The 21,727-nt window shown below is 36.0% G+C and overlaps 1 protein-coding gene across 4 annotated transcripts in view; it reads right to left on the bottom strand.

Moving 5' to 3' along the window:
• Window positions 1-21,727, bottom strand: part of NPNT (nephronectin) — a 77,211-nt gene that overhangs the window by 26,305 nt on the left and 29,179 nt on the right. For 3 of the 4 annotated variants that reach the window (XM_030915893.1, XM_010371560.2, XM_010371561.2), the window contains 6 exons: window positions 17,941-18,033; window positions 8,238-8,357; window positions 6,805-6,924; window positions 5,026-5,160; window positions 4,590-4,712; window positions 2,539-2,928 (listed from right to left, as the gene is read on the bottom strand). In XM_030915893.1, coding sequence (XP_030771753.1) covers window positions 2,539-2,928; window positions 4,590-4,712; window positions 5,026-5,160; window positions 6,805-6,924; window positions 8,238-8,357; window positions 17,941-18,033 — 981 coding nt within the window. Of the gene's footprint in view, window positions 1-2,538; window positions 2,929-4,589; window positions 4,713-5,025; window positions 5,161-6,804; window positions 6,925-8,237; window positions 8,358-12,611; window positions 12,702-17,940; window positions 18,034-21,727 lie in introns of all 4 variants that reach the window. The other variant, XM_010371559.2, reaches the window with a different exon arrangement.

The following is a 21,727-nucleotide window of genomic DNA, read 5'->3' as shown; positions in this document are numbered from 1 at the left end:
TCTTTCATACCCCATAAATATATTATTATGTCAATTAAAAATTATAATTTAAAAGTATCTTTCAATGTAAAGAAAAACACAATTAAAGCAGAGGGCTATTTGAAGGAGACTGTCAAATAGTGGCCATAATTCACATCACCTAAATATTTATGAGATGAGGTGAGCTAAATTCTGTTCTCAGACCTGTGGAGAATAAGGATGGTTTAAGAATTTATGCCAGAAGTGAAGAAAATGTTCAGTAAAGAAATGGTGTTGAACTGCAATAGTGCTAAGGTTCCTTTCTGTTTTCACAGTGAATAGACACTGGTTATTTGTCCTGAATTAAAAACTTAGCGCCCTTGCCTTTTTTAGAATATACGCTATAACCACGAGACAGCAAGTCAAAAAGCATCTAAAGCATTCTCACACATGCTAGACTTAATTAGCAGCTATTGCTGAAGATGAAATGAGAGTGGAATTTAATTTTTGGCAGGAGTTTCTAAAGGCAGCAATGCTATCTGTGGCATGCAACAGCCTTGGCATTTGATCAAGGCAATCCTTTCCCAGAGCATGTCTTTAAGATCACACTCTCTTATAATGAATGCTCCCAAACATCATTGGAACTCTGTATTTCCCCAATTTTATTGCACTAAATTTTATTGGTGAACTTCAATGTCATTTTTATGTATTGGCATAGAGAGGAATACTGGAAATAAAGAGAAACATTTTGAAAAGAGGAAGTATTTTTTTAAATTCTCAGAAAGACGTATTCTTTCATCATAATGAAAAAAATATTTAGCAAATCATCTTACATTAAATAGCCAAATTCCCCTGTTATCCTAAGGCAGCAAAATAACATAAATACCATAATTACTTAAGCACTCATAAATAAAAATCCCATTGTATGATCACAATGAGATGAGAATTTAAAAAGGAGAGTAATAGGGAGAAAAAGACAATATCTGAGATGCAGAGAGGGGGCGAGGAGAAAATTACAAAAATATAAATTTCAGAAAATAGTTATGCACATATAAAATGTGTATTTTGAGAACTACCATCTAATTCCCCTAAAAATTATATTGATTATCCAAAACATACACGACTATATCAGAATTAGAGAATCTCGATCTTTCTTTAAATGGACAATTACCCAGAAGAGAAAATTTAATTGAGAGTCACATACAAGCAAAATTCAGCTCTAATATCCCCTTTATTTAGTATTTATTTATTCATTTTCTTGAGACAGTGTCCCACTCTGTCACCCAGGCTGCAGTGCAGTGGCACAGTCACAGCTTACTGCAGCCTCAACCTCTCAGGCTTAACCAATTGGTCCTCCTCAGTCTCCCAAAGTGCTGGGATTATAGGTGTGAGCTGCCACACCAGCTTAATTTTCCCCTTTAAATAATAATAAATGTGAGTATTTTATCACCTGATAAAAAGTTATAAAGGTATTAATATAAAAGGCACAAACTTTAGCTTCATCATGGAGGAATGAAAAAAGGAACAAAATAAACTGGTAATGTATAAAGGAGGAGACAGGCAGAGTGAATGCAAAGGTAACTAAGAATAAGCGAAGTGACACAGGACAAACAGATAATATGAGGAACAGATGAAAGTTATAAAATGCAAATTTTGGTCTGGTAATAAATTAACCTTTTCCTCCTTCAAAACTCGCTTCTCTTCCTGAATCCTCTATCTCCATTGGTGGTGCTACCCTTTACCTAGTCACCTGCTAAGAATCTGGGAGCCTTTGATCTAATCCAACCCCAGTGTAGGTCTAACTACCAGTTTACAGCAATCCAAGGGGTAGCTGTCCAGCTTCTCTCATCTGTCCCTGACATGACCCTCCAATTTACTGGCAGTCTACTGCCTGTTACACTGCTTTCTACTTCTTTGCATTTGTTGGGCTGTCCCCATTAACTATAATATCTCCCTTTCCTCATCCACTTCACCCCATTTCACTTGGGAAGCCCTCCCTGAATATTGCCTACCCAAAGACTGATGAGGTATCCCTTCATTCTCCTCCCATAGTGTCCTACACAGATCTCTTTCACTAACATATTACCACTGTTATCTTCTGAGTAACCATCTTTCCCACCAGACTGTGACCTTTTCTGTTTCATCTTTACATAAACCCAATGGCTAAGACAAGGCCTCCTTGACATTCAAAAATGTCAAGGACTCTAAAGACATTCAAAAATGTTCACTGACTGAATGAATGAAGGGTTAGATTAAAAGTAACACAGCATGGAATACAGTTAAGTTCCCCACCTCTGAGAGTTTTCAAGTAAATCTAACTATGTCAGAATTCCCATACTGGCTAAGAGCTGTCATCTACCATATGACTTTGTGATATTCTTTCCGTTGCTACATACATTTTTACTTGCCCAATTAGACTGACTCTTTATGCAGCTCTTTATAATATTTGTCAATAGGGACATATGACTTTACATAACTAGTTCTTTATACAAGTTTCATTCTTATTCAAGGCATGGCCTGTGGTTGAAAAGTCATTATAAATGAGCCTACTGAAAATGTGCTAACATTTATTAGACTTACTGAACACATCTCCTCTGGGTTTCTGAGGATCTATCTGTACCCTGTTGTCAACTGTAATCCCTCCTGGAGGTGTACTGGCAGCTGGTGCTATAGTTGTCAGTCTGGTGGTTGGCCTTTCTGGGGTTGTAGCTGGTAGAGGTGTTCTGAGCTCTGTTGGCAGAGGTGGTGGTGGTGTAGGAAGTGGTGTTGGCTTTGGTGTAGGTCTTGTTGTCGGCTTAGAAGTAGGCCTGTTGGTAATGATAGGAGGAATATATGTTGTCTTCGGAGGCCACCAAGTACTTCCAACATCAGGAATCCTATTATTATATCCTCCGTCACCCTTTAAAATGGTACCATTTCCCTTTGGTACATGAATTGGACCCGAAGGTTCAATCATAACTTTTGGGATATCTGAAAGAGTCAAAGACTTAAATTAGTATGTAACCATTCCTCCCTAAAGAGTGAAGCATTATACTGACAGACACATAAAAACATCTCATGACAACTAGTATCATTTTTCAAATTCAGAATATTACCTACTGTAAGTCATACTATTTTCCAAATAACAAATATATGTGTGTGTGTATATAAAACACATACATACGTATTCATATATGTACATATATTCATCCTTTGCATGTATGTAACAAATATATTGGTGTGTTTCCATAAAGAATATGTATTATTTGCAACATAAAAACGTTTTAAATATTTGTGCAGTGGAAACAGACAACAACTAATGAGAATTTTTAAAATGCAGAGACATTCTAAATTTTTTAATATAAGAAATGCATAGTTAGAATCTATGCTGTATCCCTATGCTACATGTATATTATAAAAGTGTGTTTAGAATTGTCTAAAGACAAATACTTTTCTTATCCACACTTTATATAAATTCAATTCGCATAAATACAGTTTGAGTAAATGTTCTACATATTGTTTTATAGTCGGTTTTTCTTCCCCTTTACTGATAGATACAACTGCTTTTAAAAAGACATTTTCAGAGGTTGCAAAGATCATCTGTGGCATCTTTTTCCTTGATAATCTTCACCAAAAAGAACCAATATTTAATCTGCCTGGAATGATATACTCCAGAGTGGGAATGACTACATGACTCTTTAAAAACCCTTTAATCCCCATGATTTTATGCACCATGGTTTTCAGTAAATATTTTACTCAGGAAATTTAAAAAATTATCTTCTGTCACATGAAATGTATGTTAAATTATGACTTTTGGGCTTTTTCATGTTTATCTACTACATAACCACTACTCCAAATAAAACTTTTAAAACATTTAAAAGCAAAACAGTTCTGAATGTAGAGGAAATAAATAAGGGAATGACTTTTTTTTTTTTTTCTTTTGAGACAGGGTCTCGCTCTCTTGCCCAAGCTGGAGTGCAGTGGCATGGTCACAGTTCACTGGGCTCATGGCAGTCTTAAGATCCCAGGCTCAAGTGATCCTATTACCTCAGCCTCCTGAGTAGCTGGGACTACAGGTATGCGCACTGCACCTGGCTAATTTTTAAATTTATTTTTGTAGAGATGGGTCTCGTTATGTTGCCCAGGCTGGTCTTGAACTCCTAGTCTCAAACAATCCTGCCACTATGGCCTCCGAAAGTGCTAGAATTACAGGCATGAGCCACCGTGCCTGGCCGGGAATGATTTTTTTAATAGTAGAGTTAGGAGGCATAAAACAGAGTGAAAAATGTAGAATATATTCAGATTATCCCACCATCAAAATCTAATACTAATGGCAAACATGTATTTCTGATTTTAACAAAAGTAAATTCTCAGAGAGGACTCTATAACTTCTTTTTAGCTAAAAAGAAAATATTGAGAGATTTCAGTGAAGAGATTCAAACTCTTAAGATTATAGTGTATTACTGAGTCCTTAGTTTTTACAAGTACCTGAGCAAGTGATTTTATTGTTTGTGGAAATCACAGACAAAAATAACCAATTATGGCGATTATACTTCTTTGATAATCTTATTCCTTATCTTCCCTAGCGATGGCCTTTGTGTAATCCTATATTTCCTGCTAGAATTTAAAGCTGAGAGACAAGTACTACTCACACACACAAGTCAGTCCATCGCCCTGGTATCCTTCTTTACATTTGCACTTGTAGGACCCATGTATGTTATAACATCGAGCAAAGCTGCTGCACTGATACTGACCAAGTGAGCATTCGTCTATGTCTGCATCAGAAAGTAGGAAACAAAGAGGCTTATTTAGGAGATAAATATGATGGCATGAAAAATATATACAGTTTCAACAATGATTTTTTTTTGGCAATGTGTTGATCTACATAAAATTGGCAGATAAACAGAAGAAATAAAGTACATGCAGACTGGGAACTACCAGTGGTTGAATTGGATGTCTATTGGTTTGTTCAACTTAATGCCAGTACTCTTCCCTGCCCCTCACATTCCAGTCATCACCACAATTACAAGATCTTTCAGTGCTCTAGGAAGAAACAACACAAAGCAAGCAATGGTTGGGTTTCATTACCATGACATTGGTATTTGCCTCCAATATACATGAGATCGAAGCCTTTATGACACTTGCAGATGTAGCTCCCAAAAGTGTTGACACATTGCCTAAACCTAGGGCAGGAGGCTCTTCCTGTAGCACATTCATCAACATCTAGAAACATAAGTCAATAGCATTTTAGGAAGAGCAAGGGCATGTTAAGACAGAGTGGGTTTCAAAATAAATAACTGACTACAAACGGTTGCCTGGCATCTAGTAGCTCACCATAAATGGTATCCAGCTGGCTGCCCCTATAGGCAACATAAATTCCACATATCCAAATTTCAACTCATCCTTCTAAGCCAAGTTATTATTTTCTTGTACCCTATATATTAGCACATACTGCAGCTATATCCACCAAGTTGCTTAAACTAGAAACTTGAGTCATTCTTGAACTAGAAACAACCTTCTTTCCTTTAACTCCCAAATCATCAAGTCCAGTTAATTCTACCTCTAAAAAAATTATTTGATTCTGTCTACTTTTCTCTTAATCCACCATCACTACCCTATTTGAGGCCACCATCTCCCAGGTTAGACCATTACAAAAGCCTCAAAACTGCTTCTTTTGCTGTTACTTATCCCCTCCAAAGCATTTCCAACCCAACTGTCAAAATGATTCCATTAAAACATACAATCAGATCATTACTATGCTCAAAACCTTTTAACTATTTCTACTTGCACTTTGAATTAAATCCACATTCCTCCCCCATGTCCTTGAAGGCCCTGCAACAAATCACCCTCACCTACTTCACCCATTATATCTCAAGCCACCACTCCTCATACTCACACCCCGTACTTGAGCTACATGGGCCTTCTTCTTTGAAAAACCTCACATAGGCCAACCTCTCTCTCACCGCAGTGCCCTGCAATCTCTTCAGCTGCTTGGCTGTTTCTTCACATGGCTAATGATACAGGTCTTACCTTAAGGCTAATAGACACATTCTGTTTTTCTCTCAATACCTCATGTTAACACTTGGCATTGTCTGTAATTTTATGGGGTATTTATTTCTCTTCTGTCTCCCCTGTTAGCATGTCAGCTTTGTGGGGATCAAAATCTTGTCTGTTTAGTCCACTGCTATACATCCTAGCACTCAGCACAGTGTCTGGAGTATAGAAAGTACTCAGTAAATATCTCTGATCACCAAACACTTCCATTCATTCAAGGATTATTACATGCTAGGTATTGTGCTAAACTCTCTGCATCCACGATCTCATTCAATCTTCCTGCCAGTTCTATGTGGTGTTATTTCCATTTTAAAGATAAGAAGACGCAAGCTCAAAGAAACAAAGTCTCTTGCCTAAGGTTACATATCTAGTATATGGAAGAGTCCAGACTCTCAATCCTACACTGTCTTCCTAATTCACCAGAAAAAAATCTGAGGCCGGAAGTACAACACATACAATCTAGCCCTGTCTACCTGTTCAGCTTCATCACTCATTGCTCACACTTGCCGCTTACATTCTAGGAATACTGAGCTCTTCTCATTCCCCTAAACATTGTGCTTCTCTGAACTACAGTGCCTTTGCACATAGGGTTCCCTCTGCCTGAGGCATCCTCCTATTTCTCATTTTAAAAACAATAAGGCTCCCATTATCCATTCACAGAGATGTCCTCTTCTGAGACATCTGACATCTTCTGAAAGACAGCTAATTATCTGACATAAGTAATTGCCTTTTTTTCCTTACTCCCATCACCTTTCACTTTCTCCCTTTATCCTATAGAGGCTGCTGACAGAGATGCTTGATTTTACAACTCACCTACACAGGTCCTCCCATCAGGAGCCAGCTGCAGGCCAGGGGAGGGGCACTGGCACCGTATTTGCCCTTTAACAACATCACAGCCATACTGACAATTTGCCATGGAGCAGGTCAGGGCACCTGGAAAGAGAGTGACTGGCTGACCCAGACAGGTAGAAAACAAAATCTGTAAAGGAAATAGCTATATTTTTTCACTTGTCCTGAAATCAGTGACACTGAACAACAATGAAGTCAAAGAGGCCTTAACTATCAAACATCTAAAGAAAGTAAAAGGGGAAAGGAAAGAAAGCATTAAAAGACAAATATAAAACTATTGTGCATAGATTATCTGGAAATTTTTCCAGTGGCCAAGGAAAGTGAAGAATTGAGGTATTTCTCCAGAGTACTCAAGCTAAATGCTATTCTTAACTAAACATCCAAGTAACTGTCTCAACTGCCCATGAAATTTCTCTAGGGGAACAGCAGATTTCCCACTGAGTTGCACAATGTTAAACATGTATTCACCTCATTCCAAAAAGTTCCATGCTATACTTATGCAATGTTAAATAAAATTAGCTAACTATTTTTATCTTATGCAACTCAGTTAAATGACAATTCAGTAAAAATAAAAACCAAGTCATTAATTGTTGGATATCATATGAATACCGCAATTCAATGAGAGAATTTTAGGGCATATTAGACATATTATGTATATTTCTTATTCAACGACATGGATTAATAGATAATTAAATTATGCTAATCGGGTACTTATGCTGGTGGTTCCACACAATAATATGTCTAGTTACAAAATTGTTTTCAAATCTAATGTATCCATCTTATACATCCAAATGGTAGAAAACACACATTTTTTTCCTTATAAAGATATACATGAATTCTACTTTTCTGGTATCATATTCATTTATTTTTTATTTGAAATTGTTTTCTAGAAGTCTTAGACTATTATTAAAGTCTAAAATTCTATAAAAGCCTAAAGGCCTTTATAATGAAATATAAAAATTAAGTAAGAAAGTATTTATGAATGATTTAAAATCACAAAACAGACCTGATGGATTCTGTCTGAGCAGTCCCTAAATAGTCAGTAGTGTTCTTTTTTTTTCTTTTTTTTTTTAACCTGGAATTATTCTTCTATGCCCAGATAGAAGACAGAGGTAAGCATGTTTTAAAAAAAAATTAGAAAACATACTTAGTTTTGTAATTCTTGATCTAAATACCATTTCCTAATCAATTTAATATTGGCACCCACGAGAGAAGAATATTATACATCGAAAATGGTGCCACTTATTTTGATTTTCAGTTCCTCAGGCACATATATAAACACATGCACACATCTTGTTTAGCAGAACCCGGGAGGCCACTTTCACAAAAGCAAGCTCCCAGAGCACAACAGAAACAAGCCCAAAGCACTTATAAAACAGTTAAGATTCTTGACATACTTGAGCAGGAACCATCCGGCATGAGCATATATCCGTTGAGACAGTAGCACTTGTAGCTGCCATAAGTGTTCATGCACCTGTGCTTACAGGGCCGAGGCTTCAGGCCACACTCATTTAGATCTGAAAACAATGTGGGTTGAAGCAGAAAAATTACAAAACCTCAGCACTAATGTAAACCATTTAAAATTCTTTTCTATATTAAAAAAGGAAAGAGAAAAATAGGTCAAGCTACAGTAACTATTATTTACATAAGAGATAGAGAATGTTCATGCAATATTAATTTGAAGGTTGTTACACTAGGGGCAACCAGGAGTCGCCATGACCTTTATGGATTTCTGTTTATAAAGGCCAGTTAGGAAAATTCTCAACAACAGGTGCCTACCTTATCATCCCTAGAAACAGCAGCATACTAACCTCCCATGGGCAGAGGTGCTCTATCAGCTACCATCTGTTTGCCAATATTCTTAAAATATCTGGGTTCTATTGCTAGATTTAATCCTGACAATGTAACCCTATTCGTTCAATGTCTTCCTTTCTCTGTTTAAAGAACGTATTACATGAGAATATTTTACTTTACAGGAACTATACAGATTTAAAAACATTTGACTGCTTTGACCTTCCCAAGGGAAGGCTCTATAGGCTATATTTTCAGAGGATAAGAAAGAAATAAATTAAGAGTGATCATTATTGTAGTTTTTCTTGTTCAATCTGGTAGATTTTATATGATTTCAGATTAAAGAAGAAACTTCAGTTTCCTGCTTTAGTAATGCATTCAAGTCACAAAATGAACTTTAAAACACCCACCAATATATTTTCATTTATTCCGCAGTTAAGAAAGGCATATGGAAATACTAATGGACAAAATGTAATAGACTATCATGTATTTTAGGTTTATTGGTTTAAGTATCAATATGAAATAAATTAATAAATTTCACATTATAAAAAAGTTTTAACCTAAATTAAACACTGCCTCAAGTGAACATAAAACTCATAATGACAAATAAACATTGAAATAGTAATGCCTAAAATATACACTTCATTAAAAAGAAATGTGACCACATGTTTGTCTGGAACCACCAGCATAAGTACCCAATTAGCATAATTTAATTATCTATTAATCCATGTCATTGAATAAGAAATACAATTTGTCTAGTTGCAAAATTGTTTTCAAATCTAATCTATTTCAATCTGATCTGCTCATTTACTGGAAATCTGTATATTTCACTTAACTAAATCACCAAGTTCCATTATGTTTTAAAACCACCAAATAATTATCACATCTAAAAAAATTTTCGTATCTTACTGATTTTCCAAGTAGATCTTTTTTCTGCCCTGAATGCAACTGTAAGCAGACCCCTAGCTGGGCAAATCCTGGAAAGGTTAAATAAACCAAAAACTTTTGTCATCTCCTATGCTTTCTTCAAATTTCTACTTTATTGTCTCTTGACTAGTTAAGGGTTTTTAAAACAAAATCACATTCTACAATATTTCAAAAAAAATTTCCTCATAGAAAGTGCCATGCAGATTACAGTATCAAAAATGTTTTCTCCCTCTGTTAATTGAAGCAAGAATCAAGGAAGAATGACTGAGAAAGAAATTTTCTACCCTTCCCGTATTCTTCTACTTTGTATTTCAGTATTTACTAAAAATGAGAGGGAATTTTTTCTCATCTTTTAAGAGGAATTAATGACTATTCCTAATATGGTCCTGCAGAGTCACACCTGTCTTTGATAAATCTTTTTGATATTAAATAGCATTTAAACCCAAATATGGCATTAGAGAAAGGCTTTGTGTTTCAAATATTTTTTCTGCACTAAACAAAAATAGAACAAAACCACAAAATAACACAGTAAAATCAAAACCTATATCTCAAGAAAAGGATATTGATGGATTTTTGTTTATGTGTCAGTTAAGAATCCCTAGGTTTATTTTCAGAGCGTGACAGAAACTGTTGTGAGTTCCTGATGGGAATGGATTAGGTGTTTAAAGTTCCAGGCAGCTCATAAACAAGGAATATTTATGCTGATGGAAATTTCTTCAGACACTATGTCCATGAACTAAACCTGAAGCCCAATTGGGGCAGCTCTTCTACAATTTGGCTCCAGTCTGGGCCAATAAAGGGCCCCTTAGGATTGCTATGGTAGTATTCATAATCTGGACTGGAGCTGCTGGTGGTTTTAGATAATGGCTTTGACCCAACTTTATCCTTCTGTTCCCATAGCAAAAGCACTTTGGGGTTAAGAATCATGAAACTGAAAGGAAAGAAAAGCCAATATGCTGTCATGAGTCCAAAAAAATCTGGACTGTATGAAATAATACGAGAAAGGAAGAATACATGTAACATTCAATGGGTAAATGTGGACCTATATTGGCTATTTTACCTGTTATTAATGGGCATATGAGTATCCAAAACATGGAAAGCAATTGAGAAAGCTGTACTCCACCAGCTGTTGATGGTCTGGATGACATGCCCTGACAGCTGACTGTTGTTAATATCCCTAGTGACTGCCATCATTGCCCCATCTGCCATAGGCAGGTGTCTCCTAAAACTTCACAATGACCCTTATGAAAGCCACTTCAGATACTATAAGATTCCACAGTCATCCATGTTTATCAAAATTTGCCAAATATCAGACTTTTCCTAAAGTACAGAGCTTCAAAAGATTAAATGCATCTAGTGACCTGGTAAGAAGCCTTTTTGTCCTCAGTTTTCTTAAGAGTTTCTTGTCTTTAATTATGTTACCTTCTTTTCTCATTGACCTAGTGTTATATTAAGTAAGCTGATATGTGCTGCTTTCTATAAACGCTGTATTCATTATCACAATCTATTGGATATTCTTCAATTAAGCAAGAAATTAAAAAATAAACTACTTCCAAATTATAGTAAATACTCCTACAATAATAAGCAGAACAAAATGAAGTCATTGATCATACTGTCTCAAATAAATCTTAAAAGTTGATAAGAGAACCTGGAAATAAAACGTTGGTGTTTTTGTTGTAAATTTACTTATGTTCCTTTTTCTCTGGAGGTTTATAATATATATAAGGAAAATCTATCAAACAGGAAAATTAAAAATGTAATGAATTCTTTCATGTACTTATCTTATACTAAAGGATAGAACTTTACAATAAGCCACTTACATTCATAATGCTTCAATTATTATGTATATAAGTCTTAAAGTGCATCTATTATTGTCAGGAATACATTTCAGTAGGTTGGTGGATTCAGGAGTTTCGATGGGAGGAGAGGCAGAAGGAGAGGGAGAAGGGAACTGGTCCAGAATGGAAATGCAAGCTGCATAGCATTATTATTAAACTTCAGGAAAAAAATCAGAAATTTTATTAGCATGCAGACACTGAAAAGTAGCTGAAAAATTCGGAAGAGATCATTGAGTAAGATAACTAGCTCACTGGATTTTTTTTTACATAAACTTTCACTTAACACATTTGGACTTTCTCTCCGCTTTGGTGCTAAAATCAGGCAGTCATAGGCAAACATGTCAATATGTCAACTACCATAACTTTATTTTTTAAATTATTAAAGACTGAAATTAATTCTTTTGCCCTAATTCCTTGTGCAGAAAATATACAAAAGCATCAAATTTCCTCTCAGCAGAGACAATGATTGATAATTTCAACTATTTTAATTCAGTTATTCTAAGTTCTTAAACCTATGAATGGGTTACAGATAAAATATCCTAGAAGAGGAACTGTAAAATTATGCTACACATTATTTTCCTATGAAGCTTTCCAGCATGATGAAGACATTAATATTTTCGGTGTTTCTATTCTTACGCCAACCCCACAGGCAAATAGGGCAGGAATTACTGTCTCCCTGTTACTGATTGGTTAATGACTTGCTTATAAGCAAATAGCAACTAAATGCCATCTTGGAATCAGAACTTAGGCTATCTGATGTTACACAATGTATACCAAAAGAAGGTCACTAATGTATACTTTGATTTTCAGGTAACCTAAAACTCTATACCTCAAGAGTGGGGAAGAGGACTTGATTTCTAAAATCTACTTGGCAAAGGGCATCAAACCCCCAATTTCACTTGCTTTGGAACTCCTCAGTTTGCCTACATATGAAAAAAGTTGTTTTGCTATCTGATTTTTAGAAAATATTTCAAAATTCAGAAAAGAAAAAGAAAAGCAATGATACTCGATGCATTAAAAGGACAGTAGAGCTCCATGCTTTTCAGAGCACAGAGAATCAGCATCAGGTGGCAATTCCTGCTGCTTGCTGTACATGCTCAGGGCTGAAGGCTGGACACTCCTGGGCTAGTCTTCAGAACATTTGCAAGAAGTGACATAACTGCAGGAAGCCATGCAGGTGGCAAAAGCAGACCACCTGGGACAATACACGCTCACCCCTTGAAGGCAAACTTGTGGCTTGGTGATCCAGGGGTTGGAAAAGAGGCTGTTCACTGCCTTGGTCAAGAGGAGTTGGGATGTGCTCGTCTTCATACCAGGAAGAAGGTAATAAGAGTCAACTTTGAACTGATGTCAATTTTAGCCCTAAAAATCTTTACAAGTATATATTAAACAATTACATACAGTTGGTAGAGTTTAAAAAGAATGCATTAGATACTTTATAAACAATAGTTTATTTTATGGTTCTTCTGGTTTCTCTTTTCCTCTATTTTAATTTTCTTAAAAATGTATCACTGTCATCTTGTTTTCCAAGGACAACACACACATCACACATTATAAATGAGCAATCCATTGTCATACAATTTTTTTAAAAACTCCAAACAAGAGATCATCATTTTAAAAAGTATTATTTAGTCATAAACAGAAGGAAGAAAATAAAAAACAAATTATAAGAATATTGATTATAATCCATCTGCTCTATTTAAGGTCACTGAAGTCTTAAACGACCAACTTAAGATTTTTTTCCCTACATTATCACGTTGTACAATAGTAGTTTAAAATACTCCAAAATTATGAACAAATGTATGAATTGCATAAAGATTTTATTTACATAACAGCATAATAGATCGTCAATATTATCATTTAAATGTAAGAAATTATGTTTCTAGAACATACATAAGCTTTATGCAAAAAAAAAAAAAAAAAGTGTTAACTGTTGCCATTATTTGTTTACCAAAAGATAAGATGGGTGAGACTCAAAGTAGAGAGTTGAGACTTAAAAATCACGTTCTGTTTCAACACCATTACGTTATTAACAGCCAGTTAAATGTCCAGATCAAATGAACATTGGTTTTGGGAGTTAAAACTACACATCTTCCTTTTTTTTTTTTTTTTTTTTTGAGACGGAGTCTCGCTCTGTCGCCCAGGCTGGAGTGCAGTGGTGCGATCTCAGTTCACTGCAAGCTCTGCCTCCCGGGTTCACACCATTCTCCTGACTGAGCCTCAGGAGTAGCTGGAACTACAGGCGCCCGCCACCACGCCCGGCTTTTTTTTTTTTTTTTTTTTTTTGTATTTATAGTAGAGACAGGGCTTCACCGTGTTAGCCAGTATGGTCTCGTTGTCCTGACCTCGTGATCCGCCCGCCTGGGCCTCCCAAAGTGCTGGCATTACAGGTGTGAGCCACTGCGCCTGGCAGGAACCATACATCTTTCAAAAATTAAGGCTGTAGGTAACCACCTTAATATTAGGGTTAAAGCCCTTAGATTTTTGTGCTTAGCAAAGCAATCAACTTTCAGATGTAACTAGTCCACAAAATAAGTATCTGCTTCTGACCTACAAGATTCCAATTCTTTCCTTATGATAAAGAATTCAACATATGAAACATAAACCATACTAAAACATTAGGAATTGACATTTGTAAATATTTCCTTCTGAAATTATTACAAAGTACACTGTAAATTCCTAAGAATGTCTTTCATTTCTGAAAATATGCAATGATATATTTACATACTAAAAATCACTCCCCAATGGAAAAGTTATACAAAGATTATTTCCTATAATAATATTTTTTTTTTCTGGCTGGGGGAAAAAGAGGTTTGTATCGGTACAGAAACTCAAGGAGGAGGGAACTATGCATAAATAAAAGTAAAAGTAAAGGAAGCAAATGATCGAAGAGAATCTTGCCAGAATTCGGGTTAGAACTTCATCTGCTTTGAAAGGTAACATGTGCCTTATAGAATATGTTAATGATCAGTCCAAGCCTATAATTTCATAACGATTCTAGGTGTAACAAATCCAGAAAATGACTTAGTGGGGAAGAGCAAGCCACCAAAAGCAGATCACATTAAGCCAGTGGCAAGGCTGCTAAATTAAACCAGTTCCAAAGTGCAGCTTGCCCTGGTATTCTGGCTGTTTCCCAGGCAGCTCTAAAGGCACTGGTTAAGCACTTGTTTATTCAAGGTGTTTATGCCATGATGCAAGTTTCCAGGGGGTTATTTCTTAAAGCACATAACTCGCTACAAAATTCTCAGTGAAAACTTGTCATATACCAAAAGCTATTTTTAATCAAAAGCTAATTTTCAGTTCTGTAAAGTTATTTCAAATTTACTTCCTTTTGACATTTCTCTCCTCGAGAAAAAAGGAGCCTCTTTGATTTTCCTTATCTGTGAAGCATATTTCCTACTTTATTAAAATGCGTGGGCCTGAATGAAAACAGTCTAAGTTAATCTGCTATGTAGGCACTATCAACCATTTTCTCTAACAACTTTTATGGGAGTCTGTAGGCAGCTCTCACACTCAACCAGGCCACACATGGCAGCTTCCCTTATCCTGACAGAGACCTCAGTGTATGGATGCAGAGACTCTCTAAGATGCTGTACCAAGAACCTGTGGAACTCTTTCAAGTTTCCACGGTGTTCAGGACTAAGAACCATTAGATGAAACTGTCATTCATTTAACATATTTAGTGTGCATTTACCATGTGCAAGTCACGTTAATAATAATTTTCAGGAACCTAGAAATCAGAGAGACAATAAAAAGGGTTTCTACTCTCAAGGAGCATAAACCTAGCCATCAGGAACCTGTCACTGCTTTTTTTTGTGAGGAGGGCAAAACAAGAGATGATTACAACACCTAAGTTTATTTTAAGCTGTAGTTTTATTTTCAAAACTGGACTTGAAATTACATTTTCAGTGCCAGCACTATTTTTGCAGGTATAAAATCCCATTTTGCTACTAATCAAATCCTCTTCTCTTTAAGGAATATGGTTTTGGAGAACAAGATTTTAACTTGATATATTCGATTTTTTCTTTAGAGAAATAGGTATGTGTTACAGAAAAAAAAGTACATGTTAAACTGGTTTTCTGAAAATAAGAGCTATCCAGTGATGAACCCTTGTTTCAATAATAGTTTTAGCATGTCTTTGAAGCGTGTTAAAGTTGATGCAGCTCCTGCAAAGAAATTTAAATGAATTCCTCTGCAATCTCAAAAGTGACTTATTTTAATCGTCTTCTTTATATTTTATATCCTCACGTTTGGACAACAGCGTTTTACAGTGCTGACATTAATGAAACATCTGAGGGCTTATGTTCACCACTTTAAAAAAAAGAAGTATACTGAGATTCTAAGATGAACATTGGCATTCAATAACCAGAACCTAACACACTGCTACCTGTAAACTTACGCTGGGGAAGAAAAATCAAGCGGATTTTTTAAAAGAGCAAACTGAGATAATAAGCACCACTTATTTAAAAAGATTATGCAGGTGTGTTTGGTAAATTTCAAGTTAAAAAGAGTATTATAAGAGAGAAAACAAGCATTGGGAAAATCAGTTCTAAATCAAATAGCAGATAATACAAGAACACACGTTAGAATAGCAACTTCTACTATTGGGACATGTCATTTCTGCTAGTGTGGATTTCATCTGATGGTTCATGAATAATTCCATCTGATGGTTCATGAACCACCATTTTGAGTATGTTTTCAAAAATCAGCATTCTGGATGATTGCAAAAACTGTGTCTTAACACAGGAACAGAAAACCAAACACCACATGTTCTCACTCATGAGAGTTGAACAATGAGAACACATGGACACAGGGAGGGGAACTTCACACATCGGGGCCTGTCAGGGGCAGGGGGCAAAGGGAGGGAGAGCATTAGGACAAATAAATGCACGTAGGGCTTAAAACCTAGATGACAGGTTGATAGGTGCAGCAAATCACCATGGCACATGTATTCTTTTGTAACAAAGCTGCATGTTCTCCACATGTATCCCAGAACTTAAAGTAAAATTTAAAAAATAAAAATAGTGAAAAAAAACTGTGTCTATAAATCACTAGTTTACATGACATACCTCAAGGAATATCTTGAAATAAGTATCAGACACTGAAGAACAGTAGTATTTCAGCAATATCATTTCTATATCAGATGAGGTCAAGTAAGTATGTAAGGGATAGACACCATATCATTATTTCACCTGACATTTAAGATGACAGTGAGTATAATTTAAGAAATAAGTAAAAATTAACTCATCTTTTTTATTTTTGACTCTTATCTGTTTAGTGAAATCTAACTCTAATCTTTATTTGTAGTTTAATTCCTAATAATGAAATTTTTCTTTCCTTTTTTTTTTGAGACAGAGTTTCACTCTTGTTGCCACGCTGGAGTGCCACGCTGGAGTGCAATGGCACAATCTCAGTTCACTGCAACCACCGCCCCCTGGGTTCAAGTGATTCTCCTGCCTCAGCTTCTTGAGCAGCTGAGATTACAAGCATGTGCCACCACATACAGCTAATTTTGTATTTTTAGTAGAGACAGGGTTTCTCCATGTTGGTCAGGCTGGTCTTGAACTCACAACCTCAGGTGATCTGCCTGCCTTGGCCTCCCAAAGTTCTAGGATTACAGGCATGAGCCACCACACCTGGACAATAATGGAAATTTTTTACTGAATTTAATTAACAAGACAAGCCTTGTCTGACTTGTTAGCATGAGTTCAAGGATCATATTTCCAAATATATTTTTTCATCCAAAACTAATATAGTAGAAAAAATATGGATTATATAGGCCATAGCTCTAAGTTGACATGCTAGCTCTTTTACTAACTCTGTGAACCTGAGCAAGACACTTAATATTCCTATCCCTCAGTCTCTCCAAATAAAAAATGGATTAACAATTAATAGATTATACCTTAATTATAATAAATAATGCTCTACTTCCTAATGTTGTTGTAACAATAAAAATGGATAAAATATATAAAGTACCTGTGGCACTATGAGTGTTGAATAAATATTTGCTTTTATAAACAACTGATACTGAGTTTTAAAAAAAGTGCTTGCTAAATTAATCATTTTTATTTATCATGGAAACATTCCAAACTGGTCAGTAGTTGAAGGGAGATTTAATCACAGAATCAAAGGGCTCAGAGTTAGGAGGAAACTCCAAATTTCAAATCAAACCCCTTACCTGACTTTAGCATTAAAGGGAAGCAGTACCTGGGGTGTGAGGTGGTTAATTATTTGGCCAAGGATTTCCAACTAGTTAGTGGAAGAACAAGGAGTACCAGAAGGCTTCTAAATTACTGATGCAGTGATTCTTCAAAAGACATTTGAATTAGTATCAGAGAATAAGAGGATACAATTTGTTTAATTGTCCTTTGATAAAAAAAATTTTACAACATTTATCATTAATACATTTTTATTTATCAGCAAAATGGCAGCTCACATATTTGTGGAAAAATAGCTACGGAAAGTAGTTTGAGATAAGAATATTTTTAATTTGGGAGTAATAGAGGTGTCTTGATTGTGTATTTATGTCAGACTGTTTTCCTACCTTGATTGCAGGTTTTTCCAGCATATCCAGGATGACACTTGCACTTGTTCGGCCCAATACAGTCACCATGTTTGCACCGTGGTTGGCACACAGCTGTGAAAAGAAGATGGCATGCGTTATTTCTAGGTCAGCGAAACACCAATCATATAGCACTGATGTCGTGTATTAGTTTAATAATAAGAGAAAAAAAGGAGAATTTACAACAAAGTAGCTAAAATGTACAAAATCAGTTTCCTATAAACATTCTGTAAGCTACACACACACACGTGTTATGTGTGTATATGTGTGTATGTGTGTATCAGTTGAGGCTGAATTTTAAATTCAAGGACAATACTCAAATAGTCAAATAAAAGAAAAACTAGGTAAAACTATGCATAAGCATAACTGATATTTGTTCATAGTTACAACTTTACAATGTCCTATACCCACAATTTCAAACTCAATTTCTCAAATATACTTCAAAGAGCAGTTCTTAGTCCACAAGTACTAAGTATGTATGAAATACAAATAAATTTCTAACTAAACATAAAATATTTATTTTACTAGAAATAGTATTCCTAAGTATGAAATGATTCAAAATGAAACAAAAACTAAAACAACATTGTTTTGGAACTTCAATTCAAGGGTATTTCTGTATCTTGATCTTTCTTAATCCTAACATTCATTACAACTGCTTTTCAATCTATAATGGCCTTTCTATGCCCTAACATAGCAAATAGGATGTTCTCAGTTTGACATTTACTCTTTTCCATCAACTGAGTTCCACTTTCTCAAGACTTCAAAATACTATAAACCATCACTCAAATATTTTCACTGCTTAATTGGAATTTATTCTGCTTATTCTCTATCAATAATTCTCCGCTGGGGGGTACTTTTTACCCCTGTGGAAATTTGGAAATGTCTGGAGACATTTTTGGTTGTCACACTAGGGAGAGGATACTACTGGTATCTAGTGGATAGGCGCCAAGGATGCTGCTAAACATCCTAAAATGTTCAGACAACCCGCCACAACAACAAATTATCCAGCCCAAAATGTCATCGTGCCAGACTTGGACACCCTGCTCCGTACCAAATAAGTGCATGTCCCTATGTCAGACACTATAATGGACAAAAAATAATTGTATAGCACGGCACTGGTCTCAAGGAGTCTACAATCTAGATAAAAAGACAAAACCACGTTTCTTATTCAAAACAGTATTTATTCATCAGCAATATGAAATCTGTGAAGAAATCATCTCACAAGCAAATCCATATACATTCGTGCAGAAAGCCTCATAGAGGAGGCTTATGTTGAATCTTGAAGCATGAGTAGACAGAGAAGGGAGCAGACTACCCAAGGAGAAGAATATTTCACAGCCGTGTAAGCTGCTGTTTAGTTAGGAGACACACAGGGAGCTCATTAAGCTAAACACATGGGTAAATGGTGGAGGAAGAGTGAGAAACAAGCAGGTGAGTGGTATCAGGTGATTATGTTCCCTACATTTCAGAATGAGAAACATGCATTTTATCTCTAGGAAATGGGAAGTTTCCATACATTTATCATCATCAGGAGAACTGCCTGATAAAAATCAAAGCTCTGGGAATCTTATCAAAGCGTTGATGATTATATGTAGGATGGACTGGAGAGAGTTTAGAGGCAGAGAGGACAGTTGCAAGGCCAGTGAAATAGTTTAGGTCTGACATGAAGAAGGTATGATTTGTGTTGGTGACAGGAAGAAATGAGCTTCGATAATCACTGAGTGAAGAGCAGATAGTCCTTGAAGACCAAGGGCAATGGACTCAACAATGACCACGAATTTTGAAGCCCCTGACACCTGTTCCTACCCATTTTAACCCATGCTGTTCTCCATTCTGGGATATGCTCCCAGTTTCCTCTCTGATAATTATCAAACATTGTTTCCTTTAAGACTCTATACCGCTGCGAAACTGACGTGCATGTTATTTTTTTTTCTACGTTTCCTTGCCCAACTCTCACTAACCCTTCCCTCACCTTCCATTCCATAGGGCTTCTTTGCTAATTTTAGTTTCAGGCCTTCCTTGCCTGTTTGTCATCCCAGCTGGACCCTATACCACCACAAATCCTTAGACAGTGCTGTGTAGGAGGTATTTAATGTAAAAGACTGCAGAAAGAAAAGACGAGCAGAGTGTAAACGATAGGGAAATGCCCTTGAAAAATTCTTAAAATCTAAATTTAAACATGGCATTAAATTCAAAGGGAAACAATTGTGTTCACATCTGTGAAATGAAATAAACTGTCCAGGAGGGCCTTTCTAATATTACTCTTTAGCCAACTGTACACTCGGCAGATGGTTTATGTGCAGTTTAAAATAAGTCCCAGAAGCAAGCCACTTTACGTAATTTCTAGGCCCTATCACCAAGAAATATCAACTTAAAAAATTATTTTTAATCTAAAAAGATGATCTTCCATAAATCTACACATATATGTATATTCATGCAACCTGAATAACCATGTATCACTGAGGCACACAGAATGCCATATTGAAAAAAATGTAAATGTCTCAAAATCGTTAAGTGCAAGTCCAGGAAATAACCCCTTAAAATAATTGGAATTCGGAAAACTCAAAGCATGAAAAAGTAGTTTTAAAAATACCACTTAAAAATACAAAAAATTTATTTAGTACACTTTATAAAACAATTAAACTTGAGGCCCCCAGGCTGTAGCCTTTGGACCCTTGACCATCTTGATAACCATCAATTTATAGTACTTTCAGGTGCTTTATAGGAACAACGTTTTTATTGTTTCCTCTTCCCTTTTTGTTATTTGTTCTCAAGCAGAGTGCCCTAATCTTGGGCACATCAAATGCACACATTCCAACAGGCCAAGACTGTTAATGTTTCTTCCATGTTTAGGGAGTCCTATTTCAAAACAAACTGTTGTTTGCAGTTCCATCTGATAGGCTATTCAGTGAAGTAACCAAGAACCCTTAGATTAGCCAATGGCTATTAAATGCGGTAGGATACTTATAAAGTTGATATAGTCAATTTCTTTATTCTTAGAAAAAGAAAACCCTTTGGAAACTGTTGCACAAAAAGATTTTCTCCTTTATAGCACAACGTTATCTTGCTGGCATTAGGTCTGGAAGGGAATTCAATAAATATGTATCAAAGGTTTGTTATATATAATGTATTATAGTAGGCAAGTATGGCGGGGGATTAGAGAGTCACAGAGGGTATGAAAAATTAGCTGTAGAACTAAAATATATCAGCTAAACCACAACAAGGGCTTTGATAGAGAGGTGAAAGAACCAAGGAGGGTGTGTAAAAACTACAACGGCAGGTCGGTGTGTTAGAGGCAGTGTGTTAGAGGTAAGAGCAGTGGCATAGGAGACAAAAGACTTTCAGAAAATAAGCAAAGTGGTGGGGGCAGTAAAGGGGACTGCTTCTTAGTGAGTGCAAAGTGTTCTCGTGGGGCTACAGTGTAAAGTGCTTAAAACAGCAGATGAGATCAAAAGAAAGGCCGAGACAGATCATAAAAGGCCAGTTGCATTCTTACCAATATCTCTTTCCCTTCTGCTTTAATATAGAATGGCTTTTAACATTTTTATTTTTTTGAGTGGGGGATGAGTTAGTAATGGAAAACTATATTCTCTATTCTCCTTGGCAGATATGGACAGCCGAATGACTAAATTCTGGCTAAATGGGATGAAAGCAGAAGTGGGGTGGGGCTTTGGAATGCTGTGTAAAAAGAGGGCTAAAAAACATGGCTTGTTCTGTGCTCTCGCCTAGAATGTGCATGTCATGACTGAACCACAGTGGCCTCTTTATG

Source organism: Rhinopithecus roxellana, chromosome 2 (assembly GCF_007565055.1).
Source record: "Rhinopithecus roxellana isolate Shanxi Qingling chromosome 2, ASM756505v1, whole genome shotgun sequence".
NCBI lineage: Eukaryota > Metazoa > Chordata > Mammalia > Primates > Cercopithecidae > Rhinopithecus > Rhinopithecus roxellana.
This window is presented reverse-complemented; position numbering and strand designations above follow the sequence as displayed.